The sequence below is a fragment of the Chlamydotis macqueenii genome, chromosome 1, assembly GCF_036417535.1.
Source record: "Chlamydotis macqueenii isolate bChlMac1 chromosome 1, bChlMac1.mat, whole genome shotgun sequence".
NCBI lineage: Eukaryota > Metazoa > Chordata > Aves > Otidiformes > Otididae > Chlamydotis > Chlamydotis macqueenii.
This window is the reverse complement of record NC_141556.1, coordinates 657,330-677,681: the sequence shown is the minus strand read 5'-3', so window position 1 is coordinate 677,681 and position 20,352 is coordinate 657,330. Positions and strand designations below refer to the sequence as shown.

Sequence of the window (20,352 nt, the reverse complement as noted above, 5' to 3'; positions counted from 1 at the left end):
GGCAAATGGAGAGGGAGCGGAGCGGGACTGCGCGCCTCGGGCAGGACGGGGCTGCGCTGACCTCCTCCTCGCGCCCCACGCGCCTTTACTCGCGCTGGAGATCCCTCCCTGCCTTGTGACGTTTCCAAGCGGAGGGAGCTGGCGGAGGAGCTCGCCAAGCTGCTCTCCATCATCTCCCGGCAGTAACGGGGAGGTCCCAGTCCAGTTCCTCTTACAGACCCCAACACTGCTACCGCCCTGGGCAGAGCCGTGATAAACACCCGCACAGAACAACCCCCACCAGCCTCCCGAGCGCGCACCTGACGAGCCTTCTCCGCAGCCTCCACTGCCCCGTGGTTCCGGTCGGCAGAAGGGAGCCCGCCAGCGCACCCTCCGGCACACAGACCGCGTGTCCGCCGGAATTCCTGCGCCTGAGGCGCGTTTTCCATCGAGACACCCAGGCAGCAGCCATTTCAGTAACAATCGTTACCTGGCTCTCAAAACGCCTTACAAAGGAAAATAATTTTACGCAAGACGTAGGCCCACGCCCTCTGGAGGAAGACGCTGCCGGCAGCCCCCGACCCGCTCCCCGCCGCGCCGCGCTCACCTCAATCAGAAAGTCTCCCGTGCGAAGCCCTGCTCTCCAGGCGACGCCTTCCACGTCCACTGATTCCAGGTACTGGAGCGCCGGGAAGGCCGGGGTCGGGGTGAACTCCTCAATTGGGGTTTCAGCTACGAAACACAAAGAGAGAGAGACTGAGCGTGGCCAAAAGCAAGCAGAAGGTGACAAGAACGTCCACGAGCCCAGGAAAAGCTCTGTACTCCGGTTCAGAAAGAAGAGGTACGCAGGGCTCAACCCGACATCGGCGCAGGACCCGGAGCCAATGCTACGTCTGCAGGATTCGTCACCTCGGGCCCCGAGATGGCCCCAGAGCCTCCTGGACATGTGTGGCTCGCAGTCACATATGGTCCCACAAGGTCCCTAAAGCTTCAGCCACCTCCCAGTACCACAGACGAAATGAGAACATCTACGAACAACACCAGCACTCACTCCTTCTGCTGCTACGTCTGCGTGACCAGCTCTGGGCCTCCTTCACAGTCACAGCAGACAAAAAAAAAAAACCCCATGTGCACCATGCGCCTGTGCTACTGCAGACGTGACAACGTCCTGGAGCGGTGTCTCTCACACTGGTCCCACAGCAGGCCAGCAGCTCAGGAGCAGAAGGCCACTCGTTGATGGACAGCTACGTTGGTCAAATGACCGCCATCTTCATCAGTGAGGTTCTAACTGCATTCCTGGTTGGAAAACCCGCTCCTGCCCCAAAGGAGCACCACTTCCAGGGAGGGGACCTTCTCGGACGGACGAGACAGCACCCTTACGTTGTCCCGCTCCAGCCTATCTTGCTTCACTGCCCACCCAGGACGAAGGAACTCTGCACAGGGGATGGCCAGCCTATGTGCTTGTGACGTGCGCGACCGTACGTGACGACGGAGCGAGCTTCCTCTGCCTGCTGATGAGGAGGAGCTGGTGCAGATGTTCAGAAACCCCAGCTCCACAAAGAACTGAAGGGGAAAGGCCACAGCTACCCTTCACGCGCTGGCCAGACTCTCCTCACCCAGCTGGGTTGCCTTCCCCAGCGCAGAGCACATCAGCTGTGGCCGTTTCGGGGCCGGTCATGGTTCTCTGAGGATTTTTATTCTCCCCTTTGAGAGCTGCGGACAGACCTGCTGCCTGAGCACCGGCCTTCGTGCAGGGCGGATTCGCGTCTGGCCGCACAAGACCACAGCACGGGCTCACTGAGGGCTTCCTCACCAGGCCTACGTGACTGGAAACACCTGAAGCGGACACAGGAGAAGCTCGAGACACCCCTTTTCCCATGGCGTGCGATCTCATTACCCGTTTTCACGTGTTACCAGACAGACGGCCGTTCCCAGCAGCCCGTGCCACAGACGAGGAAAGGGAGAAGGCACCTTTCCAGGAAAAGTGCTGCTTCCCCGCACTACGACACCCGGCCACCCCGGGGAGCAGTATCTCCAGGGTCGGTCCAGCCCCACATCCACCCAGTGACAGTCCCAGGGCCGGGAGGAGACCGTGCCACCGCCGGGATCCGCGCCGCACTGGTTTTGGAGCTGTTCTCCACCAGCAGCAGCCTCAAGGATGAAGCTGAAGATGGGCCACCAGGCACAGGAGACCTCGGTGCGGGGAGCGGGGTGAAGGCGCACTCCTGAAACCGCCCGTGCCAGCCGATCTGTGTTCCCTGCCTCCAGAGACAGGGACGACATTCCACAGCAGGGACAAAGGACACACTGACGTACTGGGGACACGTGGCTGAACGCCCCAGCCGCGCTCCGGCAGAGCTGTGCTCTCCTGGAAGCGAGGACACAGCGCAGGGCCAGCGCGCCGGCTTCACTCCTCCCGGGCCTGGCGCAGCTGCCTCGCTCAGGGCGAGCTGCCACGCACCAGCTCAGCGCCGCGCGGCCGCGGTCCCCTCCTGCAGCCACTCTGCTGAGCAGCTCTTCAGCACAGATCACCGGGAGGGGAGGAGGCTAACGAGCGCCGTGTTGCCCAACGAGGCAGCGTGCGCCAAGCTGTCACTGCCCGAAACGCCCGCGTTTGGCTGTGACCAGCGGCCGGCCAGCAGCACGGCGCGGCCGCTCGCACGGGGCCGGTCTGAAAGCGCGACGCACGGCGCTGGCAGCGATGGGGTGGGTGTGGGTTGTCCCCGCGCACCGCCCTGCGCAAGCGGGGGTTCAGGTCTGGGGCTCCTGGGGGGCACCCAGACCCCGTCAGACGGCGTATTGGACGCTGTAACGCGTGCCTTTCTCTGAAGGTGGGTTAATCAACACCGGAGCGCGGACCAGCGCCACGCGCCACACAGGAGCCTTGGAGCTCGGCTGCGATGGCCGTGCCGCCCTCCCCTCGAGCTCTCGCACGTGTCGGGGAGAAGCCAAAGCTCGGTAAGAAACGCAGCAGCGAGGCCACGGCTGCAGGAAACCGCTGGCGCAGGCACACGCGGGGCCGGGGAACGCACAGCAGCGACGCTCTCCCCAGGCCTGGCCAGGCTGGCCGCTCTGGGGCCGGCTGAACCCAGGGCTCCCACGTCTCAGCAGCCTGACAAAGGCGCTTTTCCCACACGGATCTCTTGTCCACGCAGGACTCGCTGTCTCATCTTCCCTCAGGAGAGCCAGCGGCAAAAGGAGACAGACGGCACAGGGACAGCCCTGAGCGGGATGTGCCGAAGGATGCAGGCCAACTTCCTGAGAGACCCAACACCAAACGTCTTCTTCAGCGGCTGACAACGTGTGAACAAACTACTTGCCACAGAGACATGCAACACGTCAGAAAACCCGCGATTATCCAGTCCGCTCGCGCGTGACGTGGGCCAGCGCCCTTGCAGAGGCCCCGCGCCCAGCTCTCACCCCAGCTGCGGCACGCAGAAAGCACGGTTCGTTTTCGTTAGCCGTACAGATAATGATGTACGGCACCAACAGGCCATCATGCCCGACCCCGCGCTCTACGCCCGTTATCAGACCGATGTATTCTGAAGCGCTGTGTCAAGCCCTGACGAAGCAGCAGATCCAGTAGCAGCCAGGGGACGATCTCGCGCACCCGTCTCCTCTGATGCCAGGTCACGCCAGTGCACGCGACCTGCACCCTCTCTTATTTGCGCAGAATGTACAGACACGGCTTTCCACAGATAAAAGTATTTCCATCACTTACCATACTACTTCTTTATGACTTTGTTTAACGCTTTTACGCCATATTTTTCCCTGCCAAACCGACAGCCACCGGCTAGCACCGGACCAAGACAAAGTCTGCCTGACGAGACGTTAACACGCGGAATGATCCCGGATGTTTTCTGCCAACAGCTCTCCGCGTCTTCTCCCTTTGACGGGAGCCAGCTTACGTGGCCAACATTGACACGTCACCCTACCGAGTTACAGAAACGCCAGCGCAACACTGGATTTCTCCAAATCCCTCAGGGCCTCCCCAGTGCTAAGTTCAGCTCTTTGGCTCGCTGCGGACCAGCGGGTTCTTCCAGCAGCCCGAAGCTCAAAGCACCACGAGCCCGACCTTGCTGCAGGCTGCAGCTCCAAACTGGGTGCCCAGGAACTTGTGCTGGACCCAGGCCCAGCGGGATACGAGGGTTAGGGTGAGAAAGAGCTCGGGTAGCGCCTGAACCCCTGCAAACGAGCAAAAGGGAGACCCAGGCTCTCGGAACGTCGAGTGAGTTATTTATGTAACGCTAACGAGGCGTACGGCCCCGTAGAGCATCAGCACCGCACTTCACAGACGGGAGCATCGGCGCGGCAGACCAGCGCCCTCTCGCCACACACGCCTCGCAATCAACGCTCGAAAAGGCTAAGTAGGAGTCCTGATCCCCGGGGAGGGCCGAGTCGGACAGATGACAATTTAATTGGTTTCCCAGCCAGGGGAAGGAGCCTGACGTGAGCAAACCAGGTTATCCCCGCAGCCCCGTCCCGTCAGGCTCACCCCGCCGCGCCACAGCCCCACCGCTCAGAAGTGCAGCCCCGCGAGTCCCTGACCGCAGCCTGCGGATGGCGGAGAAATCCTAACCCCAGCTCGGAGCAGAGTCATCCGAGGGACAGTTCAAGGACGCGCTTTTCGTATCGGCAATCGGAGATACGTACAGACGGGGAATACAGATAAAATGAGGGAGGAAGCCTGGTCTTACAGCCATTTTGTCCCCTGCATCAGCCACGCGTCACACGAGGACTCCAGGCACACCATTTTCCGTGGGCTGGAAGCCACGCATCTACAGTGACCGCATGCCACGAGGCACGGTTTGTAAAGTGTCACCAGACCCAGAAAACAAGAAAACGCGTCCTGAAGTCAGAACGGCCTCCTTACGAAGCAGACACTGGGAGCGCGATTCACCACAGGAAAGGGAGACGCGGACAGAGGCAGGAACCAGCGCTGCTTTGCCACTGCCCGAGTGCCAGCACCCGGTGACCGGGACAAGAGACGCTGCTCGTGGCCGGGCAAACACCAACCATCCACCCCTCTCCCTGCAGAGCGAGGTCTGCGGGGCTCGGCCACTCCGCGGTCCCCCCGGCGTCGGTCCAGCCCAGAGGGCCCATGTGGAAACCTGCACTCCTCCGGGTCACGGGAGACGGAGCCCTGCACGGGACACGCAGCCGCACGCGCTGCCCGAGCTCGGCCGCGCGCAGCCCTCAGGCACCGCCTGCGGACAGCACGCCCGGTAACACAGCCTGGCGCCAGTGCCGGCCGCGGGGCAGCCACGGCTCGGGGCGACCCTCAGGAGCGCTCCCCCCGCCCTGCCCTACAAGCTGTTCGGAGGCGGGGGACGGGTGCCAATGCCGATAGGACCGGAGCAGGCCCCCGCCCGGCACCAAGACTGCAGGGCTGCTCCGCTGAGAGCCGGGGCTCCGGAGCAGGCTGGGGACGCGGGACGGTCGGAAGGGATCTGCCGTACCGCCCGGCTCCGGGCTGCGGTGGTCAGGCGCAGAGCTGCTCCGCGGAAAGCCCTGCCCAACAGCCCTGGTCACGTCGCTCATGTACCTTTGCAACCTTCTCCCAGTTCCTGACCCTCCTTTGTGCTGCCCCAGCTTCCTCCCGAACGGACAACCTGCCTCTAGCTGCTTTTCCCCACTCTCTCCAGTTTTGGTACCTCTGTACCCAAATCCGGTACTCCCAGTACCATTACCTTGGTCTGACCTGCTGTCACGGAGAGGTTGCCTCTGGGGACCCCACAGGTGTCCAGTGTTCCCTGTCAGTTACCTGTGAAGTCTGGCCACATCCAGCATCACTCCCCACACCCTGACGAAATCCAGCCACTCCTCCAATGCTCCCATCGGCTCCCTCACCGCTGTCCGTCGTGTCCCACCTCTCACGCCACGCTCAGTCGTTTGTGGCCTCCTGAGCTTCATCTCAGCGCCGTCAGCAGCCCAGCCACTTGCCTACAGCCCCAGCACCAACGAAACAAGAAATAGGAACCAGAACAACCCGCAGTACCCTGAGCTGTTTGGAGCCCCGGTGATGGAGGAGGAGGACACCAACACTCCTGGGATCCCAGGAACCCTGACCTATGCCTCTCACGGAGGCCCAGGCAAAGCAGCAGAGCAGTCACCACAAAATCCAGCTTGGGACCAGAGCCTCCAAAGCATCGCTTCCAGAGCAGCGCCCACGGGAGAGCTGCAGGACAGACGTATGTAATTCAGTGACAATTCATCTGGAAGTGCCTACCCAGGAAGGAAATAAAATTTAAGTAGGCTCTCTTATCCAACTGGCAAAGGCAGAACTAAATCAAAAGGCCTGGAATTAAATTACAGCTATTCTCGCTGGAAATGAGGTAGAACCTCCTACCAAGGAGGGCTACTGCTCCTCGCAAAGGCTCACGACTGGCAGTCTCAGGAAGCACAGCTCGCACTCTCGAGGAGCCATCACGTTAACGCTGCAGCTTTGGCTGTGCGACCTGACCACGGTGGCCATTTCCTGGTCTCACAAGCCCACCGCCCGGGCCGGCTCGCACCAGGGCCGCCAGCTTCAGCGCCGGGAGCAGCCCCAAGAGCCAGACCAGCAGGAAGCCGCGGGGTGGCTCTGACAACCCCTCAACACCACCGCTCTGAAGGCAAGGGCCCCGCAGCACCCCCAATCCTGTCCTCCGGCCCAGGGGTGCTACAGCCCCCCAGAAGCCAAGGGGAGGGTCCCCAAGAGGCGTCGGCTCTACCCCCGCCGCCAGGAAGGCGGCATCACTGCCGGCACACAGCGGCATCCTGGAGGGACACCCACGCCACAGCGGGCTCAGAGGTACCTGCCACGGCCAGAGCGCCCAGACCCGGGCTCTGTCCTCCCCTGCCCATCTGGGCTGTCCCCCAACCCAGGCGGCCCATCTTCGCCAGGAACTGCTCCCGGGACCTGGTACATAAACCCCAGCCCGATGCTGACTCTTGCCGCATCGCAGTTGATGGCACTTTGAGACGCAGTGGGACCTCTGGCACCGAGAGGGCAAACCGCACCCCGGGGCGCACCACACACAGCGTGGCCGGCCGGGCAGGAGAGGGGACTGTCCCGCTGTGTCCAGCGCTGTGCGGCCTCACCTCAAATACTGCTTGCAGTGCTGGGCCCACCGTTTGGGACGGCTGTGAAGGTCCTCGAACGTGACCAGAGAAGCGCAGCGAAGCTGGTGAAGGGTGGAAGGCGTGTCCTGTGAGGAGCTGCTGAGGACCCTGGGTTTGTCTCGTTTGGAGAGAAGCAGGCTGAGGGGCGACCTCGTTGCTCTGCAGCTTCCTGAGGAGGGGACGTGGAGAGGGGGGTGCTGAGCTCCCTGGGATCCAGGGACAGGACGCCTGCGAATGGTTCCAAACTGCACCAGGAGAGGTTTAGACTGGACATGAGGAAGCACTTCTGTACCGAGAGAGCGGGCTCACACTGGAACAGGCTTTGTGGAGAGGTGGTCGATGTCCCAAGCCTGTCAGCGTTTAAGAGGCATTTGGACAATTATAGAATGGTTAGAGTTGGAAGGGACCTTCAAAGGTCATCTAGTCCAACCCCCCTGCCAGGAGCAGGGACATCTCCAACCAGATCAGGGTGCTCAGAGCCCCGGCCAACCTGGCCTGGGATGTTTCCAGGGATGGGGCATCCACCATCTCTCTGGGCGACCTGGGCCAGTGCTCCACCACCCCCAGGGTAAAACATTTCTTCCTTATGCCCAGTCTGAATCTCCCTCCCTCTATTTTAAACCCATCACCCCTCGTCCTGTCCCAGCAGGCCCTGCTGAAGAGTCTCTCCCCACCTTCCCTGCAGCCCCCTTTGGGCACTGGGAGCCACTCTCAGCTCTCCCCGGAGCCTCCTCTGCTCCAGGCTGAGCAGCCCCAGCTCTCCCAGCCCGGCCTCACAGCAGAGCTGCTCCAGCCCTCTCAGCATCTGCGTGGCCTCCTCTGGTCCCTCTCCACCAGGCTCCACGTCCTTCTGCTGTTGGGGGCTCCAGAGCTGGACGCAGCGCTGCAGGGGGGTCTCACCGGAGCGGGGCAGAGGGGCAGAATCCCCTCCCTCGCCTGCTGCCCGCGCTGCTGGGGGTGCAGCCCAGGGTGCCGTTGGTTTCTGGGCTGCCAGCGCCCGTTGCCGGCTCACATTGAGCTTCTCGCCCACCAGCACCCCCAGTCCTTCTCCTCAGGGCTGCTCTCCATCCATTCTCCGCCCAGCCTGGATTTGTACCCTTAATAATATACTTCAGCTTTTGGCCAGCCCCGAATTGGTGAGGTGGTTGGACCAGACGATCGCTGTGGGTCCCTTCCAACTGAAAACACTCTGTTCTACTCTTTGCAAACACTGCTTCTCTGGGACAAGTTGCTTTTATGACTAGCCCAGCTTAGCAGTGAAAAGTATCCCAGGTGAATTCAAGCAGAGCCAGTTGTCAGGATCTGTGCTGGTTCTGGCTGGGACAGAGTTAATTTTCCTCACAGCAGCCAGGATGGGGCCGTGGTTTGGATTTGCGCTGGTTACAGTCCTGACAACGCAGCCTCAGCCGCTGCTGAGCAGCGCTCACACGGAGCCCAGGCCTCTTCTGCCCTCACCCCCCCACCAGCGAGTGCTGGGGTGCACAAGGGGTTGAGCAGGGACACAGTGGGGACACCTGGACCCCAACTGGCCCAAGGGACTTTCCACACCGTACAACGTCAGCTCAATCTACGAAGCTGGGGGAAGAAGAAGGAAGGGGGATGTTTGGAGTTTGTCTTCCCGAGTAACCATCACGCGTGACAGAGCCCTGATGTCCCGGGGGTCACTGAACACCTCCCTGCCGATGGGAGGCAGTGACCGAATTCCTTGTCTTGCTTTGCTCACCTGTCCGGCTTTTGCTTCACCTGTTAAACTTTTTACCTCAACCCACCGGTTTTCTCACTTTTACCCTTCTGACTCTCTCCCTTATCCCACGGGAGTGAGCGAGCGGCTGCGCGGTTCTGCTGTCGGCTGGGGTTAAACCCCAGGAGGATCCCCGGTACTTCACCAGAAACACATTTGCAGAGCGAAAGCCAAAACAACACCCTAGCTGTCTGGGTACTTCGCACATCAAATGTGAGTCTTGGAACTTCTCACTTCTTCAAATCTGGGTTCAAGGGCCAGGGCAGGCAGGCGCACGCTGCTGCTCTGACAGCCGGAGCACCGGGGCAGCAGGCAGCAGCAGGTAACAGCTACCAATGGAGGAGGTGTACGGGGGGCAAGGAGAAGAGGGGCGCTACAGCAGTTATTTAAAATCAGGTCCCAAATTTTTACATCTCTAAGGCTACTACAAAGGGTGTGTCGCAAGCAGCGTTTGCCGTATCTCCACTCTCCGGGGCCTTGCTTCCAGCGCTCCATTAGATCTCCGGAACGAAGACACGACCCTTCACACCACCGACGACACCTGGTGTTTGATGTGCTCCGTCCAAACGCCTCCAGTCCCAATTTCCGTCCATCCTGAGGGTCACACGGTGTCACAGCACTGCTCTGCACAGGAGCCAAGTTCGGAAACCATCAGCGAGCTCTTCCATTTCCAGGAAACTTTACGATACCAGCACTGCACCCCAAAACGAGCTGCAGGGCTTCAGGCCAACCTCCCCCCGCCCCGGACCAAAGCAAGACCCTCAGCTTTGACCGTACTTCCCTCCCCACACCCCTCCTCGCGCCCCCGGGCCGGGCAGGGCAGGAGCTGCGGCTGTCGAAGCCCCGTCAGACCCAGCACCGGCCACTTCACAGCACCAGAACTCAGCGTGCGGGGCCTTCTGAGCCTGAGGGCCTCACCCCAAGTGCTGGACAGGAAACAAAACCAACATGTCCTCAAACGATCCACCGACCACTACAGACGCAGGCAAGCTCCGCGGCTGGCTGGCTGGGTCACTGAATCTACCCAAGGCGACTGGTCTCAGCAACCGCAATCCCAGTTGCGCTGGCTGGTCTTTACACAGAGATGCAAGCACAAACGTCTGATGACGACCATCAAACGTTAACCTTCCCGCGGAGAAAACGCCGCAAAAAATGAGCGGGAGTTTGTGAAGTGAGCAGATGACATCCATGCAGAGATCTCTGTGCCTTCCCCCACAGAGCCCCTGCCACCAGAACTCAATCTCAACCGTGGGACCGAGCCAGCGGTGAACGGCGCACGCGCGTCGCTGGAGGAGGAACCCAGGCTGGCGTGCACGAGTTCCCGCGGCCAGGGCAAGCAGAGCGGTGCTGGCGACGGCTGCGTGGGCTGCCAGGCGCGGGACTGGAAGCTGCGTGGTCACGGTGCCCAATTCTCCCACGATGCTGAACACAAGACGCTCCCAAGAAGTGCTCCGGGAGGGCCTGGGTCTGGGGGGAGGCCATGGCAGGCAGATGAACACCAGGCGGGTCTGGGTCTGCGAGGAGGCCACGGCAGCAGGGCAGGCAGAGCGACAAGGACACTTTCTCCAGGGAGCAGGGAGAGCCAGGCAGAAAGCTGGAAAGCGGGTCTGCGTTCTGCGTCAGGGCAGGCGCAGCGGGTAACGCGGGTGAAGCGCCTGCTTGGCCGGAGAACCGTGGGTGGGTGGGGGAATACAAAACTGCCAACATTTTGGAAAGAGGCAGGAGCAAACCAAGGCCCAGAGCGGATCAGCACAGCATTGTCTCCCCAGCAGCGCGCGGGACCGGCTGCTGCGGGAGCGGCACAACCAGGGATGCCGCCACCTCGGGTAAGTTCAGAACAACCGGCCCCGCGGGCAGCTGCTCCCCAGGCTCAGGAGAGAAAGGAAAGCTCGCACCCTGAACCAAGGACTTGGAGCCACCTCCTCCGCACTTTTCAAAACATCATTTGTATTACTGGCAGCGTCCTCGCTACTCGCGTTATCTGCTCCTTTCTCAGAGGGTAAATTCCCAAATCAGGGACCGCTTGTCCCTCTGCCCCTTCCGCAGAACCCACTGTAACCAGACGCCAACGAGCACGAGCTGGCCCCGGGACAACACTCCCCTGCCCCGGGACAACACTCCCCTGCCCCGGGAACCGCCCGGGGCTTTGCTGAGCCCGGCGAGGCGCAGCCGCTGTCCCAGCCGTACCACGCCGTCCAAGGGACGGCCCCGGGGAAGCGTGAGAGTGTTTTGTGAATCACATCACCAAACCGTGCCTGATCCGTGGCCGGGTTTCCCAGGAAGAGGGAGGCCGCTCTACTCCAGGCACAGAAGACTGGCTGAGCTCAGGCTATCACAAGCCCAGAAACGCCATTCTCAGCACTCTGAGCACAGGTCTATCGTTTGTGGATGTGAAAGGCGGGGATGACCTCTCTGGGCCAAGAAATGAAGTGACTCCACCTGCCCACCACCTTCCGTCAGCGCTGAGCGGAGGGGCTGGTACCGCCCTTCCCGCCTGCTCCAAACGGCTCTCAAAGGCTGCGGCTGCTGGCAAGTCCCACGTCCAAGAGCTGCAGCTCGTCTCCTGCAGAGACCAGGGTAAAACAGCCTCTGTCCACACACCCAGCTGGTTTGACTGGGACACCACCTCCCGCCGGCACCGGACAGAGGCGGAGACGGGACGGGCTGCGGAGGGCTGACTCTCCGGGGTGGGGAACAGCGTTCCCTGCCTGGGGGGCAGCTGGCGGGGCAGGTACAAACGGATGGGCAGATTTGGGCTTGAGAAGGAATCGACCCTCACAAGACTGGCAGAAGCCGTGCGAGGTTTGCAGCATCCTCTGCCGTTTCCTTTGAGGAACGCCCAGCTGAGTCCCACCTAGGAACCAGCTCCCTGCCTCTGCGGGGGCTCTGCTGATGCTCCGACCTACCGTTTTCAACCCCCATCTCCGGTTCACCCCCGGGGCCCGGAGGGTGTCACACAGAGCATCTAAGGCAGGTGTGAGCGCTGGTGACACCGACGGGGCCAGGCAGTGTAAGCGCTCCTTCCACCTTAAACCCCGGGGCAGCACAAAGCACAGGCTGAGCGGCTGGGAAACGGGGGTGATCGGAGCCCCACCTTCACCGCGCTGCCAAGGGGATGCCGCTCCCCAGGGGCACCCGCAGACCCGCCAGCGCCCCGGCCCCCGGCGGCAGCACAGACCCACCCTCACCCTGCGGGGGCTTCCCAGCCGCGAGCCCCTGCGGCCACGCGCTGCTCGGCGTCCCCGCAGCAAAGCCAGACCCAAGTCCCCCACCGCCTCACGCCCACGGCTTCATCTGCTCCAAGCCCTCTCCTTCAGCCTCGGCAGACAAAGGAAAACACAGAGCCTGCAAACGCTAGGAGGGCAAACAAGGAAAAAGACGTAAAAAAGGAAACAGGACAAGATACATCCCATTCTTCCCACCACAATAGCTGCAAGCCTGATCCAGCACAAAAACGGATGCCATCTTGAGCCCTGAAGTTTGACTTCACGTTCCACAGCCTGCTGCGAGCAGCACACGTACAGACACGTATGTCACACGTACAGGGAAGGGGAGAGAGGGGAGGTAGAGACAGCGACCATATTCCCACAGAACGCGCACCCCCGCCGCACGCAGCCCTTCTGCGACACGGGCAGAACAAAGACAACCCAGCGATCCCCTCAGAAACCACAGCCAGGGTTACGGCCCGAACCACCGCCCTCTCCAGCCGCCCTGGGGTGCGGGAAAGGCGCAGCACCGCCAAACCAGCCAGCAGCTGCGGCTTTAAGCTTTCCCTCCTGCACCCCGCGCGCAGGGAAGGGACGGAAGCATACGCCGCGGCGCTCAGCGGCTGCGTTTCTGAGACAGCTGGAACAGCTGGAGAGAGGAACCCCCGCCGCAGGAGGACCTGCTGCCCGCGCACAGGGGCTGAAGCCCGTTCCCTCCGTGAACACGGGCGCCTCCAGCACTGCTCCCAAGGGAGCCTCTTTTTTTGTAGCAAAAACATGGGTTTCTGGCAAGAGGAGCCACGGCAACAACGTGGTCCGAGGCACCGGCTGCGCGAGCACAGGTGCTCCGGGGCAGCGCAGGGGATGCGTGCCCCCGGCACGAGCCGGGGTCTGGCAGCACAGGGCCGGGGGTACGGTGGCAGCTGCAGGACAGACCCCGTCTGTTTGCCCTCATGCTGGGGCTGGACCCCGGCACAGCCAGGGAGGGCTCCCAGGAGAAGGACCCCAGCTCTACACAGCCAAAGTATAGTGAAATACTCCAATCGTTTAAAAAAAAAAAAAAAAAAAAGGAAAAAAAAAGCCACGGAGGACAAAGGCCCTGCCCCACGGGGCTTCCATCTGCACCCGAAACGGAGCACATGCACTTCACACGCCAGTAAACCGGCAGAAGTGAGAACTCCCACAAATGCAAAGCTGCACTACCAGCACCTGCGCCTGAGAAACTCCCCAGACCGTGCGAGAGCCGCACGCTCGCCAGGAACGGCGTTTCTGTACGCCCCGTGCAACCAGAGACACGCTGCCCTCGCACCGCCAGCCCTCGGAGGAGAGGAGGGTCCCCTAAGAGACCCTGGCGCAGCCGGGTAACGGGGCCCTGAGCACCACTGAGCACCCGCCGAAGCGAGGAGAAGGAGCCTTCCCTCCCAGCCCCCGGAGCAAGCGAAAGAAGCAGCCCTTACCTTTGGCCCCTCGCAACACAAACCCGAATCCCTCATGCTCCCTCTTCTGCAGCACGGCCGTCTTCTCCTCAATGATGTAGTCACTGGGCAGGAAAGAGCACAAGAGAATGATGCTAGGGTTAGATTTCAGCACCATGCTGCCAGGCGGAGGTGGCCTTTGTGCCTGCGACAAGGAGACCTCTTCTCATCCACCGTTTCATCTCAGCAAGGAGCTGGGCGCAACCGGCTCCCCTCCCTCCCGTGCCCACAGTCAGAACGGAACGACGAGCGCTACTCTCCCTCAGCGTGTAGGCGGAGGAAAGCCCCGCTGCCCGGGTCACCCGGCTGCCCACCGGCCCCCGGCCCGGTCACCTGCACGGGCATGCAGGGAGCTTACGGACCCCGCTCCGGGCTCCCCTTTACTCGGCGCCCTGAGCGGGGAGGCGCGGAGCGGGGCGCCCGAGCAGCGGCGCGGGGGGCGGCAGCCAGCCCTCCATCGGGGAAGCAGCTCGCCGGGACTTTCCGCTTGCCTCTCGTGTGAAAAAATCAGTCGCTTGACAAAAGGAGAGGTGCCTCTTTGATAAGTTCCCCGGGAGGGAGAACAGCAGAGTTTATATCCTCATCCTGGCGCTTTGATCTTCTCTTAAAATTCCCCCCTGCGTTGCTAAGAAACCGCCCGTCATTAGCGGAGGGGGGCCGCATGGCATTGTCCTAGTTTAACAAAGCCGCTCTCCCTGCCCTCCGCGGCGGCCAGGCGAGAAGAACGCGGAAAATCCAGCAGCGGAGAGAAAGGAGCGGAGGCGCAGCGCGGCATGGACCCCGGCCGCCAGCGACCCTTCCAACACACCACCTCTACGCGCGCCAGAGGGGCGGGGGGCGCGGGGAGGGGAGACGGGAGAGGGATCCTCTCAGCAAACTGGAGCTCCAATGCAGCCCTGCAAATCCCTCCCAGCAGAGCCGCATGTCTGACATCAGAGCGGAATTAATCAGGGACCCGGTCCTTCTCGGCAGCGCGGGGACGGGGCTTTGCACACCCAGCCAAAACCCACAGCGGGAGCGACGGCGCGGGCCGGGCCCAGACCCGGGCACGTGCGGCGGCCGTGGGGTCTGCCCAGCGCGGCAGCGGGGAGCACAGACCCGCGCAGCACCGCACAGCAGGCAGAGCGGTGGGCGCGCAGGCAGGCGCGCGGGCAGCGGGGAGGAGAGGACGCGGACGGCGCTGGCACGGCGCAGGCTGGGTTTGCACACTGCGGTACGAGGGGCTCCAACACGCGCTGCATCGCCGCAGCAGGCAGCACACACCCCACCAGCACGCGCATCCCGCGCCGCGTCGAGCCTGCTGCCCCCCGCCCCTCGCTGTGGGGAAGCGGGCGCCTGCACCCCGCGGCACCCGCCGGGACCCTGCCGAACCCACCGGGGCGGGGGCTCCTGCACGGGAGGCGCTGGGCTCGCAGAGCTGGGCTGGGACCCACGGTCTCAGGCGTGGCCACGGACTGCGACCGGCAAGCACCGGGACCGCACACGCCTCTGCGCCCCGCTCCTCCGTAGCCTCGTCTGCCAGGCTGCACTGCTGGGCACCACGGTCCCGCTCTGGGCAGGTCCGTGACTCTGCTGCTAACACCGCGACAGGATCGAGCTCCGGTAACACGGACAGAACCACTCCTTTGTTCTCCAGAGGAAGGGAAGGCCATCGCAAAGGCGATGCGTGCAACGGCTGCAGGGGCCGCGGGGCTCTGGAAGACACCCCACAGACACAGCCCGCAGAAACACAGGCAGTGCACAAGCCCCAGTTCCTCGGGCTTGCCCGGCATTTCACTTTGCATGGTGATTTTGGACATGCTCAGGCATTATCCATGAAAAAACAGACTATCTATCAACCATGCAACAAAGCGCCTAGAGATGGATATGCTTGAACACAGCTACGTGAGCTGCTGTAAGGGAGGTGGTGGCTGCCACACGGTCACCCCTTTACGTCCCATTTTCAACGCTGCCTGTCTTTCAAAAGCAGAGCTGGTTACGCATACGCTCCTCAACGTGCGTGAAACTCTTCCCTCTACCACAAAATCCTCTGTTCCAAGTGTAGAGTATCCTACTGGAAAGGGATTCATCACTACCACGCCCAGCGTGGTCATTAGGGTAACACAATCCTCCTATCCACGAAACAAGATCCAGGCAACCTCAAACTGTGATTCCTGAATCCAAGCGCAGTGGGTGCCCTGTCCCTGGAAACGTTCAAGGCTAGGTTGGACAGGGCTTTGAGCGACCTGGTCTGGTGAAAATGTCCTTGTCCACGGCAGGGGGGCTGGACCGGATGATCTCGGAAAGCCCCTTCCAACCCCAAGCATTCTGTGGTTCTGCAATGAGCCTTTATCTTCTAGCTGAGCCATGATTCACCATTTAGGAGGAGAGCTGGACCTAGCAGAGCTCACGTCCACAGGGACATCCCCCCGTTTCCATACGACATGTTGGTCCCTTGCAGATGACCTGCGGCAGATCTTAACCCCATAGCAGGAGCAGGTTGTGCCACCTCTACACGAATGTGTTGTGCACGTGCATACGCAGAAAAGAGAGAAGGAAAGGGAAACACGTGTTTATGTACAAACTGATGCTTTCTGTTTTACCTGGCGGTGGGCTGACGTGCCCAATTAGTCCCGCTGTGATTGCTTTGTCAATGAGAAAGTGAGGAATCCACGATGAAAGAGAATTCTGTACCTCTAATTCCTCCACGGTTGTTTCATCTGCGTGATAAACTGAAGAAACTCCTCACAAAACTGTCTGCACTCTGCGTAAGTGCAATTCCACCCAGCCTCCCCCACCGCTCCTCACCTACCAAGATCTCCTGCAATCACGTAAGCCTTTAAGTTCAACCTGCTGCTGCTCTTACCAAGAGTTACTTTGCAGAAAGAATATTTCATTCTTTCTGCCACCTCTGAACTATTCCTCCTCCTCCAAGCAAACTGGGAAGAAGTACCTTAACTTGAACCCCCAGACCCGTCGGGGGGGTTTCCTGTCAGGAAAGCTCCCAGTACACTGTGTCTGTCCCCGAAGGCTCCACAAGTACGCACGCCGAGCTGCCTGCAGGGTTTTCTGAAACGCTGGATATCTGTCTGTGTGAGCTCACCCTCTTCCACTGCGCCATCCACAGAGGGATTCACGAAGTTCGACCTGCAGAGGGGATCCCGCAAGCGCGCTCCCAGCCCCAGTCCCTCCGGAGCCTGCCCGCCCTTCGCCTATGGCCATCCAGCTCTGCAGCAAAAACCCTCGGGCTGGTAACCGACCACAGCGGGATCCACTGGGCACCTCCGTGTTTTGATGTAACAATGCTAATTAGTCCTACAGATAGCCACACACAAAAAAGCCAAACAAAAAGTCCCTACATTTTTGTGAACTCGGATTGTGGGGGAGTGGAGAGACCTGAGATGCCACCGATCGGCACTGCCAGAGCTCCGAGGGCTGGAAAAAGCAATGACAAACAGCCTGGGGAAGGAGCCGAAGCAGTGTAACCAAAGACCTGTGACAGCGGCATACCGAAAAAATAATCTGAATTACTCTTTTTTAAAAAAATTTTTGTCTAACTAAAACCAGGACCTTTCAAAACAGAAGATGCAGTAGGGAGTTATTTTAAGGTACCAGGAAAGATTAAGCGAAACGAACAGACGAGCGGCATCGGAGCTCGGCTCGGTACAGCGGCATCGGAGCTCGGCTCTTCAGAGCTGCTCCTCAGGATGACCCACGGTCCGCGCGACCGTCTCACTCCCGCAGGGCCGAGCGTCAGACCTTCTGCTGGCTTGGCTTTCATTGAAACCAAATTAAAGACAGTTAACGCACGCGCCGCTTGGCCAGGGCAAACTACTTCAGTGACCTTGGGACTGTTTAGAGGGACAAACCTAGCAGATCTATCAAATGAGCAATTAGAAGCCCAGCAAGGTGATGGCCGTACAACAGCTGCAGCTAACTCCTGGTACCACCACGGCAGCAAAGATCAGCTCTGAGCCCAGAGTGAAGACCCTGCAGTAGAACAAGTAGAATCTTTTCCAACTGTCTGGGCACGGTGAAACTCACTGCGAGTGCCCAGGCAGCCGGCAGAAAGCATCTGACATCTACAGTGGGTTGTCCCTGAGAGCCTGGGACGCACGACGCTCCAGAAGATCTGGAAAAGTGATGATGCTCATCTTTAAAACCAGGCAGCAGGAAAGATGAAAGGAAGTATAAAATGATGCAACTCATCTTTCATCCCCAGAAAATCCTCTAACAAGCAACACAAGAGTTCAATAAAACACCTAGGAGAAAAGATGGTAAGTACCGGGCGGCACGGATCTGAAGGAACTGACTGTGCTAGAGGAACCCGGTTTCTGTCCCAGCACCACAGGTCTCGGGGACAGGCGGCTCTGCGCCGTGTGTCCTGGTGTCAGTTCAGCACGCCCAACGCTCTCACCAGGCCTCATCAAAGCCATGGGACCATAAACTGCTGCGGGGTGAGCAAACAGCTGGTTTGGCACATCTCGCACCGCTGAACGGAAGGACGGACGGGGTGGGATGCAGAGGGTCTGCCTTGGGACCAGCTCCACGTTTGCACCAATGCCTAGGATGTAACAGGGAACTGAAATACGCAGAAGAGCACGTTAAGAGGGCCTCAGCGTGCTGGAAGAGCGGACTTGGATTCCTATGGCACTATCACCAGAGAAATGGTCTGAAGAACACCAGAGGAAAGAGGAAAAGTGCCGGGTACTACAGCCAGGAGCCGTGGAAAGAAACCCAGCGGCTGGAGGCCGACCGGCTGGGCAGCCAGCGGGCAGGAGAGGCCACGAATCCCACCCTGGCCTCAGAAGCACCAGCAGCAGTGTCACGCTTTGGTGAGAGAAGGGTGACGGATGGACGGAGACACCTGAACAGGAGTGCCAAGACCTGAAACAGTCCTTGTGCCCTGCCCCATGCTGCTGGAGCCCTGGGAGTCATCTAGCTAACGGTGGGCGTTCATAAAACAAGCACCCACCGGGAGCGAGTCGCTCTGGGCTCCTTTTAGACTCAACGGGGAGCAATTCAGCGAAGTCAATGGAGCCGTGACTCACCCCGTGCCGAAACGGCCGCCCACGTTTTGTCAAATGAATGGCACCCCTGGCCTGCACACATCTGCACCGGCTCCCGGGCGCGGCAGGGCGGTGAGCTCAGACACCCACACGGCACACACCTACAAGGAAGTGACGCGAATCCCATTACCGACGTTAGGCAACGCTCCAGTTTGCCCAGTTCTCAGCACCACATTTCCAAAGGATGCGGGTCAAGAGGAGAGAGTCCCGAGGAGGATGCCTGGAAGATAAGAGGCCCATCAGGAAAGACCTGGTTTGACTGATCAGCTTGATCGTTCCCATGAGAAAACGCTTACAAGGTGTCACAGAACTTCCCAGCAGCACTTCGGCTGAAGCACAGGGGTGGCGATGGCAGGCCCCTCACTGGGAACTTTCAGATCAGTCTCTCTCAAGAAAAATGTGAGGTCAGCTGAAGCCGCTGCTGGCGGAGAGACAGGCCACTTCAGGCCTCTCCCAGTACAAACCTCACTCACCTGCTGTGGTCTTCCACCTCCAGCGCCAGGCAGCACAGGGGGGTCAATTCTGCTCAGCTGCCGCGTGCAGGAAACATCTCACGCAGAAGGATGATGGATCGTAAGTACGTGGGTCACAGACCTCGTGGTACAGCCTGAGTCTTTACGGACAAACTTTCTTCTCACCCCCAAAAAATCAAAGCCGTACTACCAGGCAGCTCTTTCCAAACCGCACTCCAGAAACTGCCTCTGGCTGGGGCCAGCCTTGCGCTACGGCTGGGCTTGTCCCGGACCAAATTTATCCCTGGAGCAAGCTGGCAACGACACAGCACGGACGATGGCGAGATGGCACCCAGGTCTCACTTCATGGGGCAGGTGAAGCTTAAGGGAGAGAGAGCACAGATCACCCTGGGCTTTACACACCACACAGTTACGCTTCCAGCAGAAATCCATGGGGAACAGGCTTGTCCCGGAGGTTTGGGATCAGCTGGGCACATCACCGCCGGGCAGTCTGAGCATGCGTCCCTCGCAGCGACGGAGCCTGGAGAGCCAGACCCGGACCGAGCGCTGCAGGGGCTCTGTCACATCGGCCTGGCCTGCTCCTCCGCAGCGCGGACGCCAGCCAAAGCGCAGCCCGGCCGTACTGCCTGGCTCTGCGGGAACGCGAGAGGCAACGAACGACCACAGCGGTCAGACTGAGCGTCTCCTCTCGACGTCTCCTGAGAGCAGCAGCCCGGAGAGGAGGAAAGGAGCGGGTCTGAAGCGCAGTCCTGCTGTCCCAGAAGAGCTCCCAGCCCAGAGACCGCCAACAAGGTGACATTGGGAACAACGTAAGAAGTGAAACTGGGGAAAGCCCTGTCCCGAATGGAGAAACAAACCACTTAGAACTCCACCGCAGATGAGATCTCTGAGCGGCGCTTCTGTGACGAGAGCGAAGGACAGCAGGGAACGGAGAGCGGGCTCGGAAGGAGCCTATTTGTGCTCCGATCGGATCCCGAAGCACTGATTATCATCAGCGAGATTTTCTGTTTAATTCAGCCAGGAGGCAGCTCATCAAGGCACTGATTATGAACTACGTCAAAAGCAAACTGACAGATGAGAAGCAACTCTAGCTCCAGAAGAAACCATCTTCAGCCACACACGCACGCACGCGCTCTGAAAGCGCGCAGGCCGGGAAGGACGTGCTGTTTGAGATCTCGTTCCCTCCAGCACCAGGCAAACGCACTTCAGGCACCGGTTAAAACCCAAAGCCAGCGCCGCTCAGTCCCAGACGAAATGCGGGCTGTGGGCACCAGAGAACTCTGAAGACCAGATACTGCAGAGAGTGAGGAGGACCATCAGAAAAGC

The 20,352-nt window shown here is 60.5% G+C and overlaps 1 protein-coding gene across 2 annotated transcripts in view; it reads right to left on the bottom strand.

Moving 5' to 3' along the window:
- Nucleotides 1-20,352, bottom strand: part of SHANK3 (SH3 and multiple ankyrin repeat domains 3) — a 330,415-nt gene that overhangs the window by 53,639 nt on the left and 256,424 nt on the right. For both annotated transcript variants that reach the window (XM_086743634.1, XM_086743643.1), the window contains exons 16-17: nucleotides 13,488-13,570; nucleotides 587-711 (exon numbers count right to left, since the gene is read on the bottom strand). In XM_086743634.1, coding sequence (XP_086599760.1) covers nucleotides 587-711; nucleotides 13,488-13,570 — 208 coding nt within the window. The remainder of the gene's footprint in view (nucleotides 1-586; nucleotides 712-13,487; nucleotides 13,571-20,352) is intronic.